The 23,738-nt window shown below is 43.3% G+C and overlaps 1 protein-coding gene across 2 annotated transcripts in view; it reads left to right on the top strand.

Annotated features, from left to right (window-relative positions):
* Positions 1–1,269: 1,269 nt before the first annotated feature.
* LOC149314899 (prolyl hydroxylase EGLN3) overlaps positions 1,270–23,738 on the top strand; it is a 50,432-nt gene continuing 27,963 nt past the window's right edge. The window contains exon 1 of one of the 2 annotated variants that reach the window (XM_089522092.1): positions 1,270–2,017. In XM_089522092.1, coding sequence (XP_089378218.1) covers positions 1,418–2,017 — 600 coding nt within the window. In that variant the 5' untranslated portion in view covers positions 1,270–1,417. Of the gene's footprint in view, positions 2,018–5,898; positions 6,672–23,738 lie in introns of those variants that run through there. The other variant, XM_089522093.1, reaches the window with a different exon arrangement.

Genomic DNA, 23,738 nt, shown 5'->3' with positions numbered 1-23,738 from the left:
AGAGACTAAGATGGGCAGATGGGGGTGGCTTCCAGCCACTCTGGGGGCATAGCTTTTACATGACACATGCCCGTGGAACCAGAAGCTGCCCCGGGGCTGCACTAAGGTTGCCTTAGGCAGCCCAAATCTGGCCCCAAATATGGGGCTGCAGCGTGTGTTCACCACAGCCCTGTGGTGATCGGGCTGGGAGCATCTTTGGGCAGCTCCTTCCTGCCCACCTGCTTTGCTCCTAACTGAAAGAATGAAGCTGGTAGCATGAAATTTTGCAGACTTAAGCCTACCTATGATGTGTCTCTGCACTCTTCTCTCCAAACATGTATCTGAGGAAGTAGGCTCAAGTCTATGAAAGCTCACACTACCAGCTTTGTTATACCTTTAAATTACAGTATCATAGCACAACCTAAATGTATTCACATTTTTTGGAATATATATATATATATATATGAATATTTTCAAGCAGTGGATGGTTGAATCCGTGGATAAAGGATCTATTGATAAGGAGAGTCAAGAGTACCAACAGCTTCTTTCTTTCATTTAGGAGGCATCCACACTGCAGAAATAATCTGGTTTGACACCACTTTAACTGCTGTGGCCCAAGGCTATGGAATTCTGGGAACTGCAGTTCCCACAACAAATTACTAGCCAGGATTTGAATCCCAGCTCAGCCTTGAAAACCCATGGGATGATCTTGGGCATGTCACACTCTCTCAGCCTCAGAGGATGGCAATGGCACTTGTCCCTATCTGGAAGACAGGCATAATGTGGTATAGAATAGAGGTTAAAAGTCTTAGAAGGTGATTTGGTTGAGGTTGGGAGGCCACCACCTCAATGCCCCCCATGCCCTCTGAGTCCTGGGAGGCTGGCAGGGCAACCCCCCCCCCCGAACCTCCCAAAGAGCCTGAGCCGGAGAGGAGGGCGAGGCCCGTGTGTGTGTGCGTGTGTTGTGTGTTGTTGTGGTCGTTGAAGCCCTGGTCCATCCAGGCGAAGGAATGCCGAGGGAGAGCATTCCCCATCTGACTCCCCCGTCTCCTGCCCTCCTCCTGGCCCAGCCTCCCGCCCCCGGCCCCTTCTTCCCGGCACGTCCGGCGCTGCCCGGCCCGGAGAGAGCGAGCCTTGCTTCCGTGCGCTTCGTGGTTTCCCCGCGTGTTCCCAGCCTCTGTCCCCGAGGGAAGGCGGAGGGAGGGAGGGAGGGGCTGCCACGTGGGCCCACTCCGAGGCCCAGCTCCTCCCCCTCCCCTCCCCCTCCCCCTCCCCTTGGCTGGAGTGGTATCCGGCGGCCTTGTGGCCGGGCTAAGATGGCATTTCCCGCCTGGAGCCGGTTGGGGAGGAGTGGCTGGGGCTGGAAGCCCGCCGGGGGAAGCAGCCATGCCCCCTTCTCCTCCTCCTGGGGGCCTGAGGGGGTCTTCTTGAGGGGCCCATGGCCTCCTCTGGAGGGGAAGCAGGGGAAGGGGCCCGGCAGGAGGAGCAGCGGGAGCACTCCCTGGAAAGCATGAGGAAGGTCTTCCTGAGGCGCCCCGCCGCCAAGGCAGAGGAAGGGGAAGGGGGGCAGGAAGAGCAGCCCCGCAAGAAGCCCCTGGGCCCCTCCGAGGCCGAGGGGGCCCCTTCTCCTTCTCTCTCTCTCCTTTCTCCTTCCAGCCCCAAGCGGGAGCCCCGCCGGGATGCTCAGCGCCTGGTCCTCCACTACTTGGTGCCTTGCATGAAGGCCTACGGCTTGTGCATCGTGGACCGCTTCCTGGGCTCCCGCCTGGCCGAGAGGGTCTTCCAAGAAGTCCTGGCTTTGCACCGGAGCCACCACTTCCAGGACGGAGCCTTGGCCGGACACCGACACAGCGGCAGCAGCAGCAGCAGCAGCAACAGCAGCAGCAGCAGCAAAGCCATCCGCGGGGACCAGATCGCCTGGGTGGAAGGGAGCGAGCCCGGCTGCCAGCACATCGGCCACCTGCTCAGGAGGATGGACAGGCTGGTGCTCTACGCCGAGGGGAAGCTGGGGCCCTACACCATCCGAGGCAGGCACAAGGTCAGTAGCAGCAGCAGCAGCCGCCTCCGGGTCCCACACTTTCCCGCCAAATGGCATGGTTCTCCCTATAAAGCAGAGTCTCCCCGAACTGTGCTCTTTAAGGGATCTGGGACTTTGGAGTCTAGGGCTGCCTCCACACTGGAGAAATAACCAACTTTTGCCCCGCTTTAACTCTTTATCCGGCTCTTTGCTATGGAATTCTGGGAGTTGGAGTTGGTTGTGGGGCCCAGAGCGGAGCGCCGCTCCAACGCCCGGAATTCCATAGCAAAGAGCCAGGCTGAGCCGACTTGTGTCTCGTTTTACTATCCATCGTATTTAATGGGACTTGAACATTCACGGATTTTGGTATCCACAGGGGGTTCTGGAACCAAACCCCAGCGGATACCAAGGGCCTCTGGTGCCACAACCAACTGCCATGCTCCAAATTCCATAGACTTGAGCCGGGCAGTTCAAGTGGTCTCAAACTGGATTATTTCTCCAGTGCGGAAGCAGGCTGAGCTTCTCTGCCATTCCATGCGCTCAAGGGGTCTTTCCTTGTGTCTTTCCTTGGCCCTCTTGCATGCTTTGCAGCCTGGCATTTTTTCTTCCTCATTCCTCCAGCCATCCGACTTTTCCTCCAAGCCTAATCTCTAGTTTCACTGCCTTGTCAAAAAAGAAATAAAATAAATCTATTTTTCAAAATGGGAGGCTTTTGGGATCTGTTCTGGGTCGCCCGGATTTATTCTTGCGACATCAAGGTGACCAGATGGCCTCACTTCTAAGGAGGACAAGGCACCGCCAAATGGAGAACCTTCAAGAAAACATGGAGGCCATGACCAAAGAAAAATTCAAAACACGTATAGAAATGTCAGTGCATGCTTCTTAGTCATTCTCAGAATGGAGGACATTTGGAAATTCCTCCTGGACAGAAGGATGAAATGGAGGCCATGTCCTGGAAAAGGAGGACCCCTGGTCACCCTGTGCAAAGTGGACCTTCAAGAAGAGAGAATCTCGCCACGCTCAGGACAACTCTTGGCTTTCTGTTGCCCTTTCACCTCTTCTTCATACACACTCTTTCCAGAGAACTGATGGTCTAAATGGTAGTTTTACTCCTAACATGTAACACACCTGTCATTTACAAGTAACACATCACACTCCTTACACCCCTGCAAACACCCCATTTCTATGAGTAGGTACTTACATTTGCATGAGATTGGGCCTGTTTTGTTTTCCTTTCAGACAGGAAAATGAGCTCCAGAAACCAATTGGTTACACTTTTTAAAGACCTGGAAGGAGGGACTTTTAAAAACAATCTGTACTTCCAGGGTAGATGACAGTGTTTGCAAAGGACTTTCCAGACGCCTTTCAAGATGCTTTGTTTGCAGAGGGGTCAGGTGTAGAGAAAGGGGAAAGGGACTTCCAGAAAAGAAGCAAAAGGAAAAGGAAAGAGGAGAGGGTGATCAGCACTTGCCAACTCCCTCTCCCAGTGGGATTACTGAAAGACAGAGCTGCATTAACCAGGGAAACCACTATGCAAAGGGATCTTGTTGCACCCTGGAGACTAACTGAAAGAAAGTTGGTAGCTTGAACTTTATCACAGCCAGTGTGGTGTAGTGGTTTGAGCTTTGGACTATGACTTTGGAGACCAGGGTTTGACTCCCTGCTTGAGCAAAAAAAGTGCACTTCTCAGCCTCAGAGGATGGCCATGGCAAAACCTCTCTGAAGAAACCTGCCAAGAAGACCCTAGGATAGCTTCACCTTAAGGTTGCAATAAGTAAAAAATGACTTAGAAGCACACAACAACAGCAAGAGTCACCTTAGGGTTGTCACAAGTCAGACATGACTTGAAGGCACACAACAACAACTAATGCATGACTTTTGCTAGACTTGATCCTATTTCCTCAGATGCACCTCATCCAGGGGAATTGAGGTCTAAAGCACACTGCAGAAATAATCTTGTTTCAGACAGCTTTAACTGCCCTGGCTCAGTGCAAGGGAGTTCTGGGAGCTGTAGTTTTGTGAGACATTTAGCCTTCTCTGTCAGAGAGCTCTGGTGCCACAATAAACTACAATTCCCAGGATTTCCTAGTAGCACTGAGCCAGGGCAATTCAAGCGGTCTCAAAAGTGGAAGATTTCTCCAGTGTGTTTTGGACCTAGGTCACCCAAAGACCCTTGCCCCGCACTTACACACTTGATACTCCTTCTCTTCCCCACCGTTTGTTTACATGGTAGTGTAAAGAGACCTTGTGGCACCTTTGAGGCTAACTAAAGAAAGAAGTGGGCAGCATGAGCTTTTTAGATTAAGTCTACAAAAGCTCATGCTGCCTACTTCTTTCTTTAGTATGTAGAGAGATCTTGTGGCACCTTTGAGACTCACTGAAAGAAAGAAATTGGCAGCATGAGCTTAAATGCATCTGAGGAAGTAGAGTGAAGTCTACAAAAGCTCATGCTGCCAACTTCTTTCTTCCAGTTAGTTTCAAAGGTGCCACAGGATCTCTCTATGTACTGATTCTACAGACTGACACAGCTATATCTTTGAATTCTTTCTTTCAATTACTCTCAAAGGTGCCATGAGATCTTGTTACATACTATTCTACAGACTAACACGGCTATATAGTTGGATTCTTTTATATCTTTGAATTAGTCACACTTTCGCACATCACATTGTCTCAGGGGAAAGCCATGGCAGACCCCCCCCCCCATTGAAAAAATCTTGCCAAGAAAACCCCTTTATTCATTGTTATCCACCCGTGAGTTGATCTCGACCCATGGCAACCCTGTAAATGAAACATCTCCAAGACTCCCTGTCCTGCAAATTCATATCCATGACCTCCTTAATAGGGTCCATCCATCTAGCATGTGGCCTTCCTCTCTTTCTGCTTCCCTCTGCCTTTCCTGGCATTGTTTTTGCTAGTGAGTCGTGTCTCCTCATGATGTGTCCAAAGTATGACAGATTTCTGGTGTGATCTGCTCTAGGACCCATTTCATAGAATCATAGAATCCTAGAGTTGGAAGGGACCACAAGGGCCATCCAGTCCAACCCCATTCTGCCATGCAGGAACTCTCAGTCAAAGCATCCAGCCTGTTTAAAGACCTCCAAGGAGGGAGATGCCACCACCCTCCGAGGAAGAGTGTTGGACTTGTTGGCTGTCCATGGGATCCTCAGCACTCCTCTCCAGCACCACATCTCAGACGAATGGATTTTCCTCCTGTTGTTTGTTAACTGTCCAGCTCTCACATCCATACATGGCAATAGGGGATACAGGGTCTTGTGTGAGTCTAACTCTGGTGCTCAGTTGTAGGGTGGCCAGACTTGAAAACACACGTGACTGGAGAGTAGGAGCCTACATGCCGGGGCAGGATTCCTCAATGGCGGAGGCCACGCCCCCTTTTGGGTTGTAGGCGGGGCCTTCCTTGCCTGCTCTGCTGCCTCGCCTCCTCCAGACTTGGCTGCCGTTGTCCTCTCGTCTCCTCTTCCGTGCCATGCTTCCAGCCGTGAACTTTTGAGCTTCGGGAGGGGATGGGGGGATTTAGGGTGTTAAGGCCCCGGAGCCCCTCCTCGTCTGGCCCTGGATTGGCTGCTCTTGGACCTGGGTTGGGTTTGGGACTGCGACTGGGACTGGGGGGGGGGGGGGGAGACCGATTGTCCCCGTAGCCCGGACTCCACCTCCGTCTGCCTTCTTCCCTTGTTGGAGTGGGAAGAACACATTCTGCACGTAGCAGACGTATTAATCAGAGAGAGGGGCCATCTGCTCCCTGGGCGAAGCAAGGCAGAGAGAGAGAGAGAGAGTTTGCCGGACTTTTGCTCTCTCGGGAATAAATAAATAAATAAATAAACATTAATATATATATATATATAGAGAGAGAGATAGATAGATAGGCGGGGCGGGAAGTGATCGTCTCAGAGCGACTGGGGAGTGTTCACACTTAGAGAGACACACGCACACAACACACACAGAGGGATCTCCCTGCCTCAAAGCAAAGAGAGAGAACAAGGCTTCCTCCTTCAGCAATGTAGGTCTGCTGAGGCTCTAGTCTTGAGAGACAGGAGAAAGAGAGGTCACTTCTAAGGAGGAGGGCCTCCTTTGCCTTCCACTGGGGCGACTCGAGGAGATCCATCTGTTACTTTTAGACAAACTTTTGGGGACTCTTCTGAGTCTTGGGAATCCAGGGATCGGAGGCATGGCCGGCTGCGGGGCTGCCTCTTGGCTTTTCTAAGGACTCCTGGCCACCCGCGTAAACTTTGGGGCCATTGCTCCCTCGGGGAGGAGGGGGCCAAAAGGGGAAAACAGGAGAGCTGAAGCCCCCCGCCCCACCATGCCTTTGGGGCAGGTCCTGCGAGTGGACCTGGAGAAGATCGCCCTGGGCTACATCGTCCCTTGCTTGCACGACCTGGGCTTCTGCTACCTGGACCACTTCTTGGGGGAGCTGGTCGGGGACTGCGTCCTGGAGCGGGTCAAGCAGATGCACTTCGAGGGCCAGCTGCAGGAGGGCCAGCTGGCCGGGCAGCGCCAGGGCATCGCCAAGCGGCACCTGAGGGGCGACCAGATCAAGTGGATCGCCGGCAACGAGGAGGGCTGCGAGGCCATCAGCTTCCTCTTGTCCCTCATAGACAGGCTGGTGATGTACTGTGGGAGCAGGCTGGGCAAGTACTATGTCAAGGAAAGGTCCAAGGTAAGGAGAAGAAGGAGAAGAAGTCTTCCATCTACCTGCCGCTGGGATTCATCTTTCCATGGCTGCATCCACACTGGAGAAATAACCCGCTTTGGCACCTCTTTAACTCATGCCAAACCGGGTTATTTCCGCAGTGCAGGAGTCATTATAGTTGTCCTTCTCTCTATTTCCTCTCCATTTCTAAACTTACTTTCCTCTCCCCCTTCTAAAGTTACTTCTAAAGTTCTAAACAGACACTTGTCAAGAAGTTCTATCTCAGACAATAGGAGTTCTGAAAGTTTTTTTCCTCTAGCTCGGTTCTTTTCACAAAGTCACTTTTCTTCACATTCTTGACATTGCATTGTGGCACTGCTAAGGGACGGCCATTATAATTACTACACCTTCCTCTCTCTCTGGCCCTTTTCTCCTCTCTTCAAAAGTTACAGTTCTTAACCAGGTTTTTGTGAATGAAGTTCCATTGCAGTCCATAGGGGTAATTCCAAGTAAAAGTTCTTAGCTTTCCCTTTTAAGCGCAGGGTTTGCACATGAATGGAGTTTACAATGCACACTGAAGCAGGTAATTGATGCAGCCAGACTATATCAATTCCTGAAGCTGACTCCTATAGAATTAACAATCCAGGATGTTATTTGTTTTTTTTTTTGGGGGGGGGGTTGGTACTTTTTTAAAAAAGTAACTTTTGTTCACCTTGTTCCCATTGCAATTTGGCACTGCAAGTGAATGGCCAGGAGTCATTATAACCACCCCTTCCTCTCTCTTTCCCTTTTCTCCCCTCTAAAGTTTACAGTTCTAACCAGGTTCTTGTAATAGGTTTTTCTAGCTTGGTTCTTTTTCACAAAGTCACTTTTCTTCACATTGTTCTTGTAATAAGTTCCCTTTCAGTCACCAAGGAGTACACTGTACTTTCAGGTCAAAATCTTTAGGGATTTTAGAAACTTTCATTTCGCAGCACAGCAAATGTGTATGAATGAAATGTGTTTATAATGCAGACTGAGGCAAGTAGTTGATTCAACTGAAACTATACCAGTTTTTTTCAAGCTGTATCTTAGAAGTAAAAAAATCCAGGCTGCTTTTTTTTTTTAGTTTGGTTCTTTCAAAACTTTTGTTCACATTGGTAACACTGCAGTATGGCATGGCTAATGAACCAATAGGCCGAGTTCCTACCATTGCTTTGGGAAACGCGGCATTATTTTGAACGGCGTCAAAAGTTTGCAAAAGTCCACAGTGTAATTAGATTAACAAGTTACTTTCCTGTCACTTTCCACTAAGCTCAAGCTTGGATCGTTCACGGTACTCATATACTGAGTGCTTGTCAGGCTTCTGAGCAGCTTAGCTTGTCTTTAGAGAGGTAATAAAGTTAATCCCTAATTTAGGCACATATGTACAAGCAGAGGATGCCGCACAGCTGAGTAAATAAAACAGAATCCACAAGCAATTAATAAATTAATTTTGTGCTAAAAAGCGACAGACGTTTGGGTGCAAACCTCAGTTCCATCTGGTGTTTGAAGTTTGTGTTCCTGGAGGTTTGTGCACTGGTGGAATTGCTGCTCCACCTCAAACTTCTGTTTTCCATCTGCTCTACAACCTTGCTTCCTTCCAAGTAAGAACCCTAGAGCTGAATGGGGCTTCCTCCATAGTAAGTGTGTTAGGGATCGCATCTGTAGAAGTCTCAAGATATTTAAAATGGATAACACAATTCCTGATTGATTGAGCATGGGAGAAAACTCTAATAGCAGATACAGCTGGCCCTTCATATCCATGGATTTTTTTTTTTATTCATGGAGTCAACCATCCAGAGTTTGAAATATTTCAAACAATCACAAATTCCAAAAATCAAAACTTGATTTTGTTGTTTCACGTAAGGGCCATCATTTTACTATACCACTGTATTTAGTGGGACTTGGAGCATCTATGGATTTTGGAATCCACAGGGGTCCTGGGACCAAATCCCAGCATATACTGTACCAAGGGCCCACTTATATTGGTATTCTTCTCCCTCTGTTACAGACTCTGTTGACATTAGCTAAAGTAGGCTTGTGATATCGACACCTTTGCCAGTCAGGAGGCAGAGAGGTAAATAATTTAAGATAATTAGCTGCTCGAATGAAGAAAGGCAAACCATGTCAGGTGGACATATTAGCGCTGCATGTACGCTGCAGAAGTAATGTGGTTTGACACTGCTTTAAATGCTATGGATCAATGCTGTGGAATTCTGGGACCTGTCATTTTGTGGGGGAAAGTAGGGCATGTATCCTTACACACAGAAGGTCTTTAAACTGAGAAAATAAAGTGTGTAGTTTCGTGAAATATTTAGCTTTCTCTCTCAGAGAGCTTTGGTGCCACAACAAACTACATATCCCAGGATTCCTTATGAATGGAGCCATGACAGTTAAATTGGTGTCAAACTGCATAAATTCTGCAATGTGGCAGCAGCCTAGAAATTGGCTTGTTGATCCTATGTTGTTTATTATTTTGGGAACACACATGTTAACCAATGAACAACAGCAACAGAAAAGTTACTGGAACTCTCCCTTCGGTAATAATTAAGCTTACAAAACAGCATCAGCAACCCATAACTCTTCTCTCTCCCTCTCTCTCTATCTCTCTTTGGCAAGGAAGAGTTGCAACAAAATGTTGCAGCATGGTATGTTCCTATTCAGGGTTCTAGCTAGTCATACTTCTTTTCAGGACAGTCCATTCTGTATCCTCCAGCACCACAGTACTCCATTCCTTCCCCATAATAGTCAGACAGTTTACTATGACCACTGATCATGTTAGCTCCTGTTCCTCATTGGTGCATTTAGGCACTCCTGTCCTGGTTTAAGAATTTTCATCTAAATATATAGGGAGGGAGGACTTCCTTATAGTGAAGTTCCAGTGCACTAGTTTTCCTTTTTCTGTTACCTAGACATGTTTAAGCACATTTATTCATAGGTATATTCAGGCAAATATATTCTTCTGTAAATTGATAACAGTTTATATATGTTATATATGTGATTTTCTGCTGTCTGTGCTGTATGATCCTAAGCAACTTTCCTTGAAAGTCCCATTGAATTCAAAGGGATTTATTCCCTAAGAAGTTTACTTATTAGATTTTGAATAAATCCCTTTCACTTCAATGGGATTTTGAAGGATCATACAAGTCACTGTATAGCAGCCTTACAAATAAGTATATAAATTGTTATAAATTAATAGAAGAATATATTTGGTTATGTACAAGAATTTGAGCTAGCAACCTGCCTAAAATTAGCCCAGAAAGGTGAAAAAGTAGCTGACTGATCTGTAGTCTTCTCTCTCTCTCTCTCTCTCTGTATGTACCTTCAAGTCATCTGTCGACTTATGGTGACCCACATGAATTTCATAGGGTTTTCTTAGGCAAGGAATACTCTTGCCAGTTCCTTGCTCTGAAATATAGCCTACAGCAACTAGTATTCATTGGCAATCTCCTATCATAGTACTAACCAGGACTGACCCTGGTTAGCTTTCAAGATCAGATGGGGGATCTGGGACCTTTAGACCTGCACAAACTGTATTCAAATGTATTTGATTCTGATTGTTTGCAGTGACGCATCCATCTGTTCCAACTAGTTGTTGCTGATCAGATGTTTCCATGCAATTTAATTGTCATGAAATGTGCGGTGCATTACATTTCCCCCCAGGTTATTGTACCTAAATAGGTGGAGCATGTGAACAAATGGTGATAATAAATAATACAAATGGAATTGCACAAGGCAGTTCAGCTCTTCAGTTTCCATTTGTGTCTTCTTCTAACCCGTTTCAGTGTTAAGTGTGACAGTTATAATATACTGGGTCTTTCCCCTTGTTATGCTGCTATACCAGCATTTTCACTAACTATGGTATGGTCAAGCCATCATTCTCAAGCCTACTTTTAGGAATAATTGAAAACTGGTTTGAATCCAGCCATGGCTATTGACATTTTCACCACAAGAGTGGATAAAACAGTACATTATACTTAACCCTAAATTCCTATGGGAGATGATCTTGCATAGGAAAAGAAAGGAGCTCCCTGTCTTCAAATTACATTTAGGAGATGGCATGTATTAATTCTTGACCAGACCTCAGTGTTGTAGCTTGTTAAAATATGGCTGCAAAAAATGAAAAAATGTGACTTTAACACTGAATCAACTACATTGAGATTGGAACTCAACGGCTTTTAATGCATGACATTAGAAAAATGCATTTGAGCCTTTCTTATTATTTTTGTATCATGTATGAATGCTGTTTATGGGAAGTGAATATGAAAGAGAAATCCAATGAATGCTGCAGCCAAGATTGGTTTATATTCTTCTTAGAAGCTAATGTAAGGATCAGGTTGGGAAGATGACCTAAGATTGGTGCCTTGGACCACAATCATATACTCTCTTATTTGGCAGCAAGTCTTATTTTATTAATTGATTGATTTAACTTATGTCACCCCTGTTTTCCAGCTGGCATTTACATTGACCTTAGTAAAACTTACTTCTGAGTAGACATGTCTAGGATTGCAGTTATAAATCCAGTCTGAATGTTTTCATAAAGACTGAACTAGGAACCAAACTTTATAGTAAGGTAAGAGCTATTGCAAGAATTCAACAAAACTAAGATGGTACAATGGCTTTCAAAGTTATAGATAGAAAATAAATGACTCCAAACATTATACTGCAAAACTACACTACACTGTTGTTCAATATTGTAATAAAAATGTACAATATGTAAAGTAAGAGGAATTGCTGTAAGCAAATTATAAAGAGATCTGACACAGAATTTAAAACAGCTTTTCTCACTGTAATACAGTGGAATATTGTAACCACAGCTTTGCATCAGCTAACCAGTACTTAGTAGGGTTTATACTACTGATATTACAGTAGTCATTATACTACTGACATTAAAGTTGGTTGGTTCCCCACCCCTCATTTTTATAAAAGCAATTTGTCATTGTCAGTTCCAAGGAAAGCCATTGGATTAGTTTGAACAATAGCCCAAACCATGGTCTGGAGAATCAAGCTTGCACGTCACTCTTATCCTTCTTTTTGTTTTGATTTCTTTATTTTCATTTAAGAGAGCTTTATATAGTATATACCCAACTATAACTCAACCTCATGTATAAGTCGAGGCAAGGTTTGGGGGCCAAAATTATGGATTTTGCCATGCCCCATGGATAAGTCGAGGGTAAAACTTGGAGTGACTCTCATTCAGGTTTTTTGCTTCAGTGCTCAGTTTTCGTTTCAGCCTTCAGACAGCGGGGTGAGTGGGCAGGAGAGGGACTCTTAAACAAACAGCAGTATCAACTAATCACCCAAGACTCTTTCTGCTTGGCTCAAGAGAGAAAGAAACTGCAGTCTGAAAGAGCTGCTATCTCATTACCATAGTGACCCGTAAATAAGTCGACCTGGGATTTTGGGCATAAATTTTTAGACTTATAGTTGAGTATATATGATGAATATTTTCACTATAAATCTTTCACTATAAATCTTTAAAGCATAGTAAGTGAGAGAATATATGGTAGAGTCCTCTCATGTAACTAGAACTATTTTGGATATGAGCATATTGGATAGCTCTGTTGGTTGCAAGGTTTCCAATGTCACATTTTCTGTAAATGGAAAGCAGTTCCATTAAAATGAATAAGTGCGGTGATCGTACAAAAAGAAAGTAGGCAGCCTTCTTCCCCAGTACATTACTTTTACACATGAAGATTTATTGGGATGCTTTCAAACATACTGAACACCTCATTCAAAATGCCCTGCTAAACATGGTAACACAGCTTTTGCACTGAATAAGCACTACATAATTGTTGCATCATTCATTTACCTAGACCTCGGTGACAGTGCTGGTAGATGTTGAATGGATGTAATGTAGTTACTTCTGGTCAGACCGATGTTGCTATGTATTTGAAACTGGCATACAAGTGCTCACGTAGCATTAAAGCAGAGGTGATAATCATGCAACCCTCCATATGCTGTTGCGTTGAAAGCCCTAGTCAGCATAACCCATGCTGGGGAATACTAGGGATTCCAGTTCAACAACACGTGAAGGTCTGCTTGAATCTCAGAATTAAAGCCTGCTTACCTGCTTTTCCAAAAAGATCCTATAATACTTTATGCAATAGTCTATTTTACTTCAACACTTGTGTTGAAATAATTGAATGGACCAAAGCTTGGAAAAGGTTTTGGACCACACCTGTGACCACAATGGTTGGTTGAGGGTTTGGGGGAGCTTTTGACCAAAAAAACTTTTCTAAGGACTTTTTCACATGGGGACCTATGTACTTCTATCCTGAAAATGATTAAAATTTTGGCATCCTGGAAAAGCAAGCAAATTAGCTAATGCTTATCGCACATCAATCACAACAATGAGTGAAAAGCACATTACTTAGACAAGAAGGTGGGTAGAAAGCAAATTTGAGTTTCAGACAGACGAAGACAAATCCCGTTGATAGCTTGGAAATAACTTTTTTGCGCATGCTCCAAACTGTCATTTTCACAAGTGCCTACACACATATTCCAGAGAGAGAAGGTAAACTGGGGAGGAAAATCATCTTTGCCCCAGAAGCTGTTTCAGAGGCTGAGGTTTCCCTTTGCAAACTCCCTTAAAACCACACACACACAACGAGAGAGAAAGAGGAGGTGGCTGGTCCATAAACCTGCCTGATTTCAGCGAGTGATGAAACTCCCAGATGTCCTCCTTTTCCAGGACATATCCTCCATTTCTCCCTTCTGTACAGGAAGAATTCCAAAATGTCCTCTCTCTTGCGCTCCCACCAGCTGTTCCCTGTTGCAGGAAAAGGAGACTAGCTACGCGAGGGAAAGAGGTGTGTGTGTGGTGTGTGTGTCCCTTTAAGAACAAGGCTGCTTCCCTCTCTTCAGCACAGCAAAGGAACCATGGGAAATCTGGGAACGGGGAATTTGGCACATGGTTTTCAGACTTCTGTAATTACGTGAAGAAAGCAAATTCGTGAATGAACTGGAAATCAAAACACGGTATTTTTGTGAAAATGTTTATTCCCTGATTAACTTCACTTTCTGTTTGGATTCTAACCGGTTTGTGCATGGCAGCGCCTGAAAAGCAATTGTGAAATTGTCCCTAATGCCCTGGATGATCCTGAATTGTGACCAGTTTAACCTTCCAATTTTCCCTGTGTGAAAAGGTCCAAAGTTCTTCTGCAAGCCTATGTGCATGTGCATGCTGAGGAGACATAAACAGGATTGAGCTGCACATTAAGCCTTGGTCAAGCATTCACAACTGTTCAGAGAAGACAAGTATAGTACTGTAGCCCTCCTCAATCAATCACATGTGTGGAGGTGCAGCTTTCTGCAGTGGAGTACTTCACCTATCCACAAAGGCTTTCCACACAGTTTAATAATGTGATTTTCCAGGGTTCAAAATCTCTCTTTCATTCCATATGTTCATTTTGCACAGAGCCTATATGCCAGAATAGGGACACAGTGATAGCTGAATTTATCTTAACCATGGACACAAGTTGCTGCTTTTATTAAATGTTCAATGAGATTAAATATAAATGAAAAATTAACACTTATTCCCACTCTGGGTCTGAAACCTAAGCAGCAGTGTGAGTGAAATTTATTACTGGGCTGATGAGGAGTCCCGCCTTTGGACCAATGATTGTTTATTATAGGTTACAAAGGCTTTTGATGATACTTGCAAAGCCGCATGCCTTGCAATTAGTTTACAATGGAAGGTCTGATGAAAACTGCCATCCTGGAGAAATATGCATAATTTGTCTTTCTTTTTTTCTAATCAAATGCACATGTTCTGGCATAATGGTTCGGTTCAAATCTGTTCTCCTGGCTGACATCCAGGATGCCCAGTTTTCATCAGCTCGGGTCCATAGCCACTGGAACTGTAAATACAACAGACAAGTCATTTTATGATATCAGATGGAGGAATCCAGTTTTGGCAGAGATCCTGGAGCAGTTGCCATGGCTCTGTGTCAGAACTGATGTTAATATCTGTGTTTGTCAGGCAAGATTAGTTAGCCTCATTGATTATATGCAGGAATGAAGTTTTTTTGTACAGTTTTTTTTTAGCAATATCAGCAGAGACATTAAAACTATATACAATTTAAAACACTTTTATTTTCCTAACTGTTATTTTATGAAATGGTATTCCCAGAATTCATGCTTTCTGAAAACATTTCTTAGAGCAAGCAGAGTTTAGTTTATTTAAGGTGATGCAGAAATTAGAATGTTGGGTTTTGATGTTAGAGGCCTTTGCTCAAATTCTTCAACTGCCACATTGTTAGTGTATATGGATATATCACACATCAATATAACTTGTTGTTCAGTGTATGCTACAGAGACATGTACATTATAAAAACAGTAGGTTTCTGCCTCAAGAATGCTAAAGCATTGTTTGTTGGAGAGGCAGATGTAATAGGAAGAAGGAAAAGGATGGACAGACACAGGTATGGGTAACAGGAAAATGCAGGCAAGTTTAGTCTGGTTTAGTTTCTGTGGGTAGCCAAAAAAAGTGTGCCCTCAGGGGAAAAACATCTTCCCCAGATCGGGACCACAGCAACTGCACACCACAGCTCCATCCTGGGAAAGGCGCAATAGCTGCAGTGCAGCAGCTTTAAAACACTTCTTTGGCACTGTAAATGCAGTGGCAGAGGAGTGCTGTGATGCTTCACACCATGTGGAGTGGTGCGTGGCGTCACACTGCCATGGGGGTGGAGTTGGGGCATGTGTCATATGAATGCCACATCCTGATTCTGCCTCCAGGCTGGTCTTAATAGCTGGTCTGCACAGCCCCAAAGTGAGGAAGACACTTTATCTACACTGCAAATTTAACGCAGTTTAAAACCATTTTAACTGTCGTGACTCAATGCTGTGGAATTCTGGGATTTGTAATTTTTTTAGTGTTAGCTTTCTCTGGTGTCACAACAAACTGCAAATCCCAGGGCTCCATAGCACTGAGCCATGGAAGTTACAGTGGTATAAAACTGCACTAATTCTTCAGTGTGGCAGCAGCCAAAGAAGAGAGAGGTGCCTTGTTAATGTCCTGGCAAGGAATTCTAGATAGAAGACTGAGTCTTAAGCCTCTACCTTTCAGCATGACCTATTTCACAGGGTTGTTTGGAAGGTACAAGAGATTATATTTCAGGAGTGAGGAATGTGAGTCCTCAGATACTGGATGTCAGTGTTCCACTGTTGACTACATTGTCAAGAACTGAAGGGTGCTGAAATCCAACAGTATCTGTAGGACCACAAGTTGAACATCCCTGTTTTAATAATTTAGGAATCTGTAGAGTGACATTTGCTATAGAAATTATTGATTGATATGTGTATGTACACACACAAACATGTATGTGTGTGTCGCTTGATAGAAAGTGTTGTTCCAGGAACACTAATGACACCCATAGTGAAATAAAATACTGATGCACACCTGGGAATCTAGTGTACTCTCCAGGCAGCTCTTTATCTATACAATGTTTTTGGAGGAGAACTGGTTTTCTGATTGCAACAATGAAGGGATAGCCTCGTTGCTATTTGCTGTCAGGCTAACTTTTATATATGACAATGCTATGAATTAGAGACCTCCAAGAGCCCTGGTCATCAACTGCCCTCCTCAAGTTCTGGAAACTCAGATCTATGACTTTCTTGATTGACTCCATCCACCTGTAGTGTGGTCTCCCTCTGCCTTTCACTTTAGCAAGCATTATCATCTTCTCTGGAGAGTCTTGTCAGTTCATTAAGTGTCCAAAGTACAATAGCTCCAGTTTAGTCATCTAGTGAGAATTCAGGCTTGACTGGCTCTAGGCTTCAGTGTTTTGTCTTTTTAATCCATGACATCTATAGAACTCTCCTGTAGCACCACATTTCAAATGAACTGATTTTCTTTTTGTCATTCCTTCATAGCTGCTCTTCCAAACCACATTGACCATAAGACAAATTCCAAAGTCCCTATTGTAGAAATACAGTGAGCAAAAAGGAAAAAAAAAGTCCTCAAGTGGAGAATCTTATTTTATTAATCTATTTTCATTGCCTTTCTTGTTTACAGCAGGTTCAGGGCCATTAGAGGTGTGGCCTAATCAGGGACGTAGCCAAGGGGGGGGGGTTCTTGGGGTCCAGATCCCCCCATCCATTAGAAAAATGAATGGTGTGTAATGCTGTGCCGCCGCATCCAAGCCCCATTATAATGGTGGCACTTAGTCTGGAACCCCCCTTCCCAAAATCCTAGCTATGTCCCTGGCCTGATGGGTCTGTTTTGATACATCGTAGACTTTTCTTCTCATACCCTCAAAAGACAACATGACAACTCTCAGACTCTAATGTCATCACTTCTTCCACCACCCCCTTTCCTCTTTACATGCTTTAAACAATCTTTTCTTGATGAAGAAAGTTTGGTTTTGAAAGGTATGAATAATTCTGATACTGTTAGAACCAAAACATAGGCTGCCTAAGGCTTCACCTGAAAGACAAAGTTCTTGGAGTATTTCCATCTACCTTGTTGCTTTGTTTTTAATCCAGCTGTAAATCAGGGCTCCAATTGGCATTGACAATTCTTGTTCCTGGGAAAAGACATTTCTGTAAACGACTTGAACTCTAGGTGACCTTTTCTGTGGAACTAAGCTGAAGACATGCCTTTTGCTCTCTAGTCATTGCAGATGACCATTTAAAATGCAAAAATAAGAAGTTGTAGTAAATAGAAAAGCTTTAATGGACTCTTGGACACTTGTAGGAAGGGAATTTTCACTGTATTTTGGGGATTTCAAGTAAGGGTGTTAAATACAAGCTACCCTGACAAATGGAGTTTGCTGGGGAAATGTGAATGCAGGGGATAAATGTTGGGTAGAAGAACAGGATGCCTTGTGTGCTCCTTTCATTCTCTCCCTGCTATCTTTCCCCCTGTCCATTCTCCTTCTTAGTTTTATTTTCTTCCACTAAGAGCTTATAAAACAGCCAGAAGGAGATGATGGTGGTTTTTCAACTTATTGTGACCCTATGAGTGAGAGAATTCCAAGGACTCTAGTCATCAACTGTCCTCTTCATGCCCTGTACATTCAAGGCCATGGCTTCCTCACTCGAATCAATCCATCTGTAGTGAGATCTTTCTCTTTTTCTATTGCCTTCCACTTTACTGAGCACCATAATCTTTTCTATTGAGGACCTTTCATATTATAATATTATAGCAATATATTCCACTATAATTGCCATGGTAACATCCCATTGAATCCTTGCCTAGGGTGGGATACAATATTTATAATTCTTAGGCAGGGAAACCTATTGCCTCACCAAACTACCAGCCTCAGGATTCCATAAGATGGAAACTATTAGTTAAAGTGGAATAATGATGTTCTAACTGTATAGTGTGAAAAGGCCCTGAAACATGTCATCTCATGATATGGTCAAAGTAGAATAGCCTCAATTTACTTTTTGTTTCTAGTTCAGGCGGAGAGGCCTGGAAGAGTGTTCAGCTCTGATTTGCTCTAGGATCCATTCTTTTGTCTTTTAGCTATTTATACTATCTACAGAATTCCTTCCTCTACAATATAGCCTATGGCACCTGGTATTCATTGGCAGTCTCCCATCCATACTAACCAGGGCTGACCTTTAGCTTCCAAGATCAGACAGGATCTGGCTCCTTTAGGGTATCTAGATCAGTTTTTAATATCTTTATTTTTTGTGTCTCAATATTTTAAAATTGAACTTTGAGAACAATATTCTCTTCTAATATACTAACATGTCATATCTGATATACACTTGAAATGTCCATGGGCCCATATGTGGCCTGTGAGCTACATTATCACCACCCCTGAGTATAGAAAAGGAAAGCTTTCCAAGTGGATGGAAGGAGGGGAATGAATCCATTGAGTCACCTCCAAACCTGTGAGATTTTGCAATCTCTAGTTTTCACAACATATGGATATTTGCTTGAAACAGGAAACCTGCCTTTGTTTATGACTCACCTGCTCAGCAATAGATCCCACTGTGATCCAGTGTGGTATTGTTGGCTGAATAGTGGACTAGGACTCTGAGAGGCTAGGAGTCAAATCCCCTTTCAGCCATGGAAACCAATGGGTGACCCTGGGCAAGTCACACTCTCTAAGGCTTTGGGGAAGGCAATGGCAAACCTCTGAATAAATTTTGCCAAGAAAACACCATAATAGCATGACCATAAATCAGAGCTGACTTTTAGAACTTTATCACACACGGCTTTTAAACTGCCATAAAAGTTGGATAATAGTGCTTTTGGCAATGATCTCACAATTCCTAACTATTAAAATCACAAGGAGTAAAGTTTAACCTAAGAAACTCTGACTTGACCAGGGCAGACTTTGTCACCTCCAAAGAGTTAGATTCCAAGGCATTTCACTGCGTTCTTTGATTTGCAACTTTTGAACACCAAATATTACTAAATAGTGCAGCAGTGGTATCATTATATACTTTCTGCTAACCATTTTCTAAACCTTTGGAAAGAGAAGATACCCAGAAGGTAATAACATTCATGCCCTTGTGCAGAGATGACTGCAATTGAAACCAAATTTCAGTGTAGAGGTGTGTGGCTTTAGGATGGCTTTAAACCATGGTCTCTCAGATCTATAATTCTAGCAAACTACACTAAGCAAACCTTGTCAAAAGCTTTTTTGTGGGTTTTTCAGGCTATATGGCCATGTTCTAGCAGAGTTTCTTCCTGACGTTTCGCCAGCATCTGTGGTTCAGCATTCATTCTCTGAAGATACCAGCCACAGATGCTGTTGAAACGTCAGGAAGAAACTCTGCTAGAACATGGCCACATAGCCCGAAAAACCCACAAAAAACTATGGATACCGGCCATGAAAGTCTTCAACTTTACTTATCAAAAGCCTTTGGAGGATGGCCCATAGCTAATAGTAGAGAGTATGCTTTGCAAATGGAAAGCCCAAGGCATGTTCTCTGGCTCCATGTAGGTTCGTTTACTGGAAACCCTAGAGACCTAGTCGTTTTTGTAGACAGTACTGGGCTAGACAAATCAAAGGTCTGACTCAGGACTGGGAAAGGGTTACTGCTTTAGATTATAGCTCCTGAAGTAGGCCAGGCAGCATGCCCACTCTGGGTGTTACAGTCCATAAAACTAACTTTTCCAAATTATGATAAACACAGCTTCCTGTGTTCCACATCCAGCATTGCTTGCTTATACAGGTTGAGTCCACCTTATTTGAAAATCTTGGGATCAGAGGTGTTTGGGATTTTGGATATTTTTGGATTTTATAATACCTGCATTTGCATATACATACATAATGAGATATCTTGGAGATAGGTCCCAAGTCTAAAAAAAAATCATTTATGTTTCATATACACCTAATAATTGGAAGGTAATTTTATACAATATTTTAAAATAAGTTTGTGCATGAAATAAAGTCTGTGTACACTGAACCATCAGAAAGCAAAGGTGTCACTATCTCAGCCACCCATGAAATTTTTTTTGGTTTTTAGAATATTTCAGATTTTGGAATTCCAGATAACGCAGACTCAACATGTATATTTTAATGTAATTCTTTTCACTCCCAGAAATATTTTTTAATGAATAATACATTAAAATGGTCCCTAATGAATGGAAAGGCACGGATGTTCATTATTCTGATTGATGCAGACAAGTGTGTCTGGTGAAGGGCAAACCTGTTTGTTTATAGAAGGAATTCCAGGTGTCTAATTGAGTTAACAATTTACATTGGTATCTTTATTTCCGTGTAAAATCACTTCCTTCAGTTAAGAGCCATTTTTTCTTTGCAAGCTTATGGGTCCAAGGGGAATGAAAAAGTAAGCCCCCCATCTTATGGATAGATTCATCTTGGGCCAGATAAGAATTATGTGTTTGTTGAAAGTACATATTAATAGTTCTGCTGTTTTACGCTCTCCAACAGTTCACAGATGGAAACTGGGACACCTGTGGCCAAGCAACTTCAGAGATCAAGATAGCAAAAGTTATTAATGAGGAGGAACACACAAGTTAGGAGATGTTGCAGCAGTTTGCTTTTGCCTGAATTTACTGGGAAAGGCAAGTTTCTACCCTTTCCTATCTTCTCTTCCCTTCTAAGTTAGTGCAAACTACTTTTAGTTAGAACTCAGGGACTCTACAGACTGCCCCTAAGGGTCGGCCTGCAGTTGCCCCCTTATGCGCCGGATCATGTCCACCACAACCTCATGCCATGGCCCTAATCTGGCCTTTCAAGAGCGCGAAAAGGAGCCACAAAAAACTACTCCTTTTTGCACCCTCAAAAAGGCGCCATACTTGCATTGCTGCAGCTATGCGGTGCTCCTTCAGCACTGCATTGTATGGACCCAGTGCCGGAGGAGCGTCATGACACCGCATGCTATGTGGAGTGACACACGGTGTCAGGACGCCCTGGGGGATGGAGCCCAGCATGCATTGGGAGGACACTAAGCCCCAACTCTGTCCCCATGCTGGCCTTAATGGCCAATGTGTACAGGGCCTCAGTTTGCAACAATTGAACTAAGCTTGAGGACAAAGAAGAAAGTGGGAGGAGAAACAAAGTGGAACAATTTGAACAATGGAAAAAATGGGATGATAGATGATTAATTGGGACTATCTCTGCCAAAGCAGGACAGTTGGGCAGTATGGTATTTTAAGTTCTACATTTACAGCCAATGCTGTATGAAAGTCATAGAACCTGTGAATTTATTTTCTGGTCTACAACTCCCAGGTCACAGTGTTGTCCAAAAAAAGTAACATTTCCTAGATCTGGGTTTTCTTTAGCAATTTAAATGGACCAGCCTTGATTGCATCATTCTCCATTGATATCCCAGGGCTCCTTGGCTTGCTGCATGTCTTTGTTATGCATCCTAGTCTCCTGGTGTATCAGGGTGAATACAAATAGGTTTTTAAAAAACCCAACAAAATATAAATAGGCATTTTAAAAAGTTTAAATCAGATTTTTTTATTGTTTAAAAATATAATAATAAAATACTACATTTCTTTCTTGGCTCTCATTTTAACATAACAGTTAAAAGTAAATCTCATCCCAAACATGCCAGCTTAATCTATACTTGTGGTTTCATAAACATGAATTAATGGCTCTGTCACACTCGCATGCATTGCGTTACCTACAAGCATGAAAAAGGAAGATCACTCATATTTCTTTTTCAGTCTGTGAATAAGATGACAGTGGGAGTGTGGAAAATGAGATCTAGTTGTAGACATTTAAAGACTGTGCATTTATTTAATGCTGGGCTTTTAAAAATATAAAACTATTTAAAGTGATATAAAACTCTGGCTTTAGGGTGTCTGGTTCAAAGTCCACCAACATCTGAATGTACTTGGTTTTTCAGTGCTTTCTGTGTCTGGTGGCTTCTCAGTTCTCAAGGAGGATGGCCTCAGATATAATACGTAAAGATGCAAATGCCCATGGGTGGGTAAATGGGTACTGCATGAATATCTATGGTCCAAAACACACTGCAGAAATAATGCAGTTTGAGACTGCTTTAACAGCCCTTCTCAATGCTAGGGAATTCTGGGGACTGTAGTTTTGTGAGACATTTAGCCTTCTCTGTCAGAGAGCTCTGGTGCCACAATAAACTACAGTTCCCAGGATTCCCTAGTACTGAGCCAAGGCAATTAAAGTGGCCTCAAACTGGATTATTTCTATAGTGTGTTTTGGACCTAGGTTTTAAAGACAGCCATGAACCAGTAATATTGCATTAGTAAGTATTAAACTTCTCTAAAATTTAAGATTTACCTTAATAAATGCTGTTCTAAATACAGTTGTTTCAGTCAATGGAACTTACATATGTGTTGATTTAACAAATTTTCATTGATTCCATGGATTTAATCTTAGCTGGGATGTAACTGGGTTTAAACATAAATGTTTTTATATTTATGGCAGTTATTTACTTCTTACCATTCTTAAGGAATTGATGTGCTTTGGCAGAAGTAGTGTGTGTGTGTGTGAATGTACATTCATGTTGCCTGTCAACATATGGCAACCCCATCAATTTAATAGTTTTTTTTAAGTAAAGAAATACTTAGGGGTGTTTTTCCCAGTTCCTTCCTGTGAAATATAGCCTACAGCACTGGACATTCATTGGCTATCTCCCATTCAAATACTAACCAGAGCTGATCCTGCTTAGCAGCCAAGATCAGAAAGATCTGATGCCTTTACCGCATTTAGGTGGTTGCTCATGAGTATATTATGTATTATTTTCTAAACTAATAAAATGAAAGTTTCCCAAAATTGCACAATCTAATTGTTCTTAACTGTTCAGTTGTATTACAAAGTACAGGGCCAAGACAGACGGATGGAGAAATGCTGCCCCTTTTTGCTGCACAGCATTACCGCAGCAACCAAACAGCGCGGTACTGCTGCACAGCAAAAAAGGAGATGCCTAGAGCAGCTCCTTTTTTGCATCATCATAAGGGCTGCAATGCTTCCTCTAGAAGACATGTGGGTGCTCAGACGCCCACACATCATAGACATGCCCCCGTGTGGGTGGCGCCGCACAATTATGGCACCGCTGGTACGTAGTAGGGCTCGGGAACATGTGGTTGGTGTGTGGTCCCGAGGCCTACTATCGTCACCAGGACACTGTCAGGATTGGTGTTTCGGGCCACAGTGACCCAAGGATTCTTTATACACAGATTTAACCACAAAAACAAACAAACAAAAAACAAAAAGCAAACCTTGATTTTCCCATGTTATATAAGGGACATAATTTTTCTATGCCATTGTATTTAATAGGACATGAGCATCCATGAATTCTGGTATACATGCAGTCTCCAGGAACCAAACCCCCAGCAGATACCAAGAGCCCACTGTAAGAGATATTAGAGTTCAGATTTGCACTATTGTAAGGACCAGCATTCCTCCCCCCCTCAGTGTGCCAGGGGCCAGTACCATATTTCTGTCTCTTTGCCACAGTTCTTTTTCATAGAAACTTGGCAGGACCAGCAGCCGATGGTTTATGAATTGGTACTGGTTCCTGGACCACCACTTTGAAAAATACTGCTGTAAAGTAAGACTAATTCTAAATTTAATGCTAATATCCATTATGGACAAGAAATGCTGGATTTTTGTTTCAGCAATTAAAATTAGACACTCCGCCAAAGGTCATATT

The sequence above is a fragment of the Sceloporus occidentalis genome, unplaced genomic scaffold, assembly GCF_023333645.1.
Source record: "Sceloporus occidentalis isolate IW3139 unplaced genomic scaffold, rSceOcc1.0.p SCAF_4, whole genome shotgun sequence".
Classification (NCBI taxonomy): domain Eukaryota; kingdom Metazoa; phylum Chordata; class Lepidosauria; order Squamata; family Phrynosomatidae; genus Sceloporus; species Sceloporus occidentalis.
This window is presented reverse-complemented; position numbering and strand designations above follow the sequence as displayed.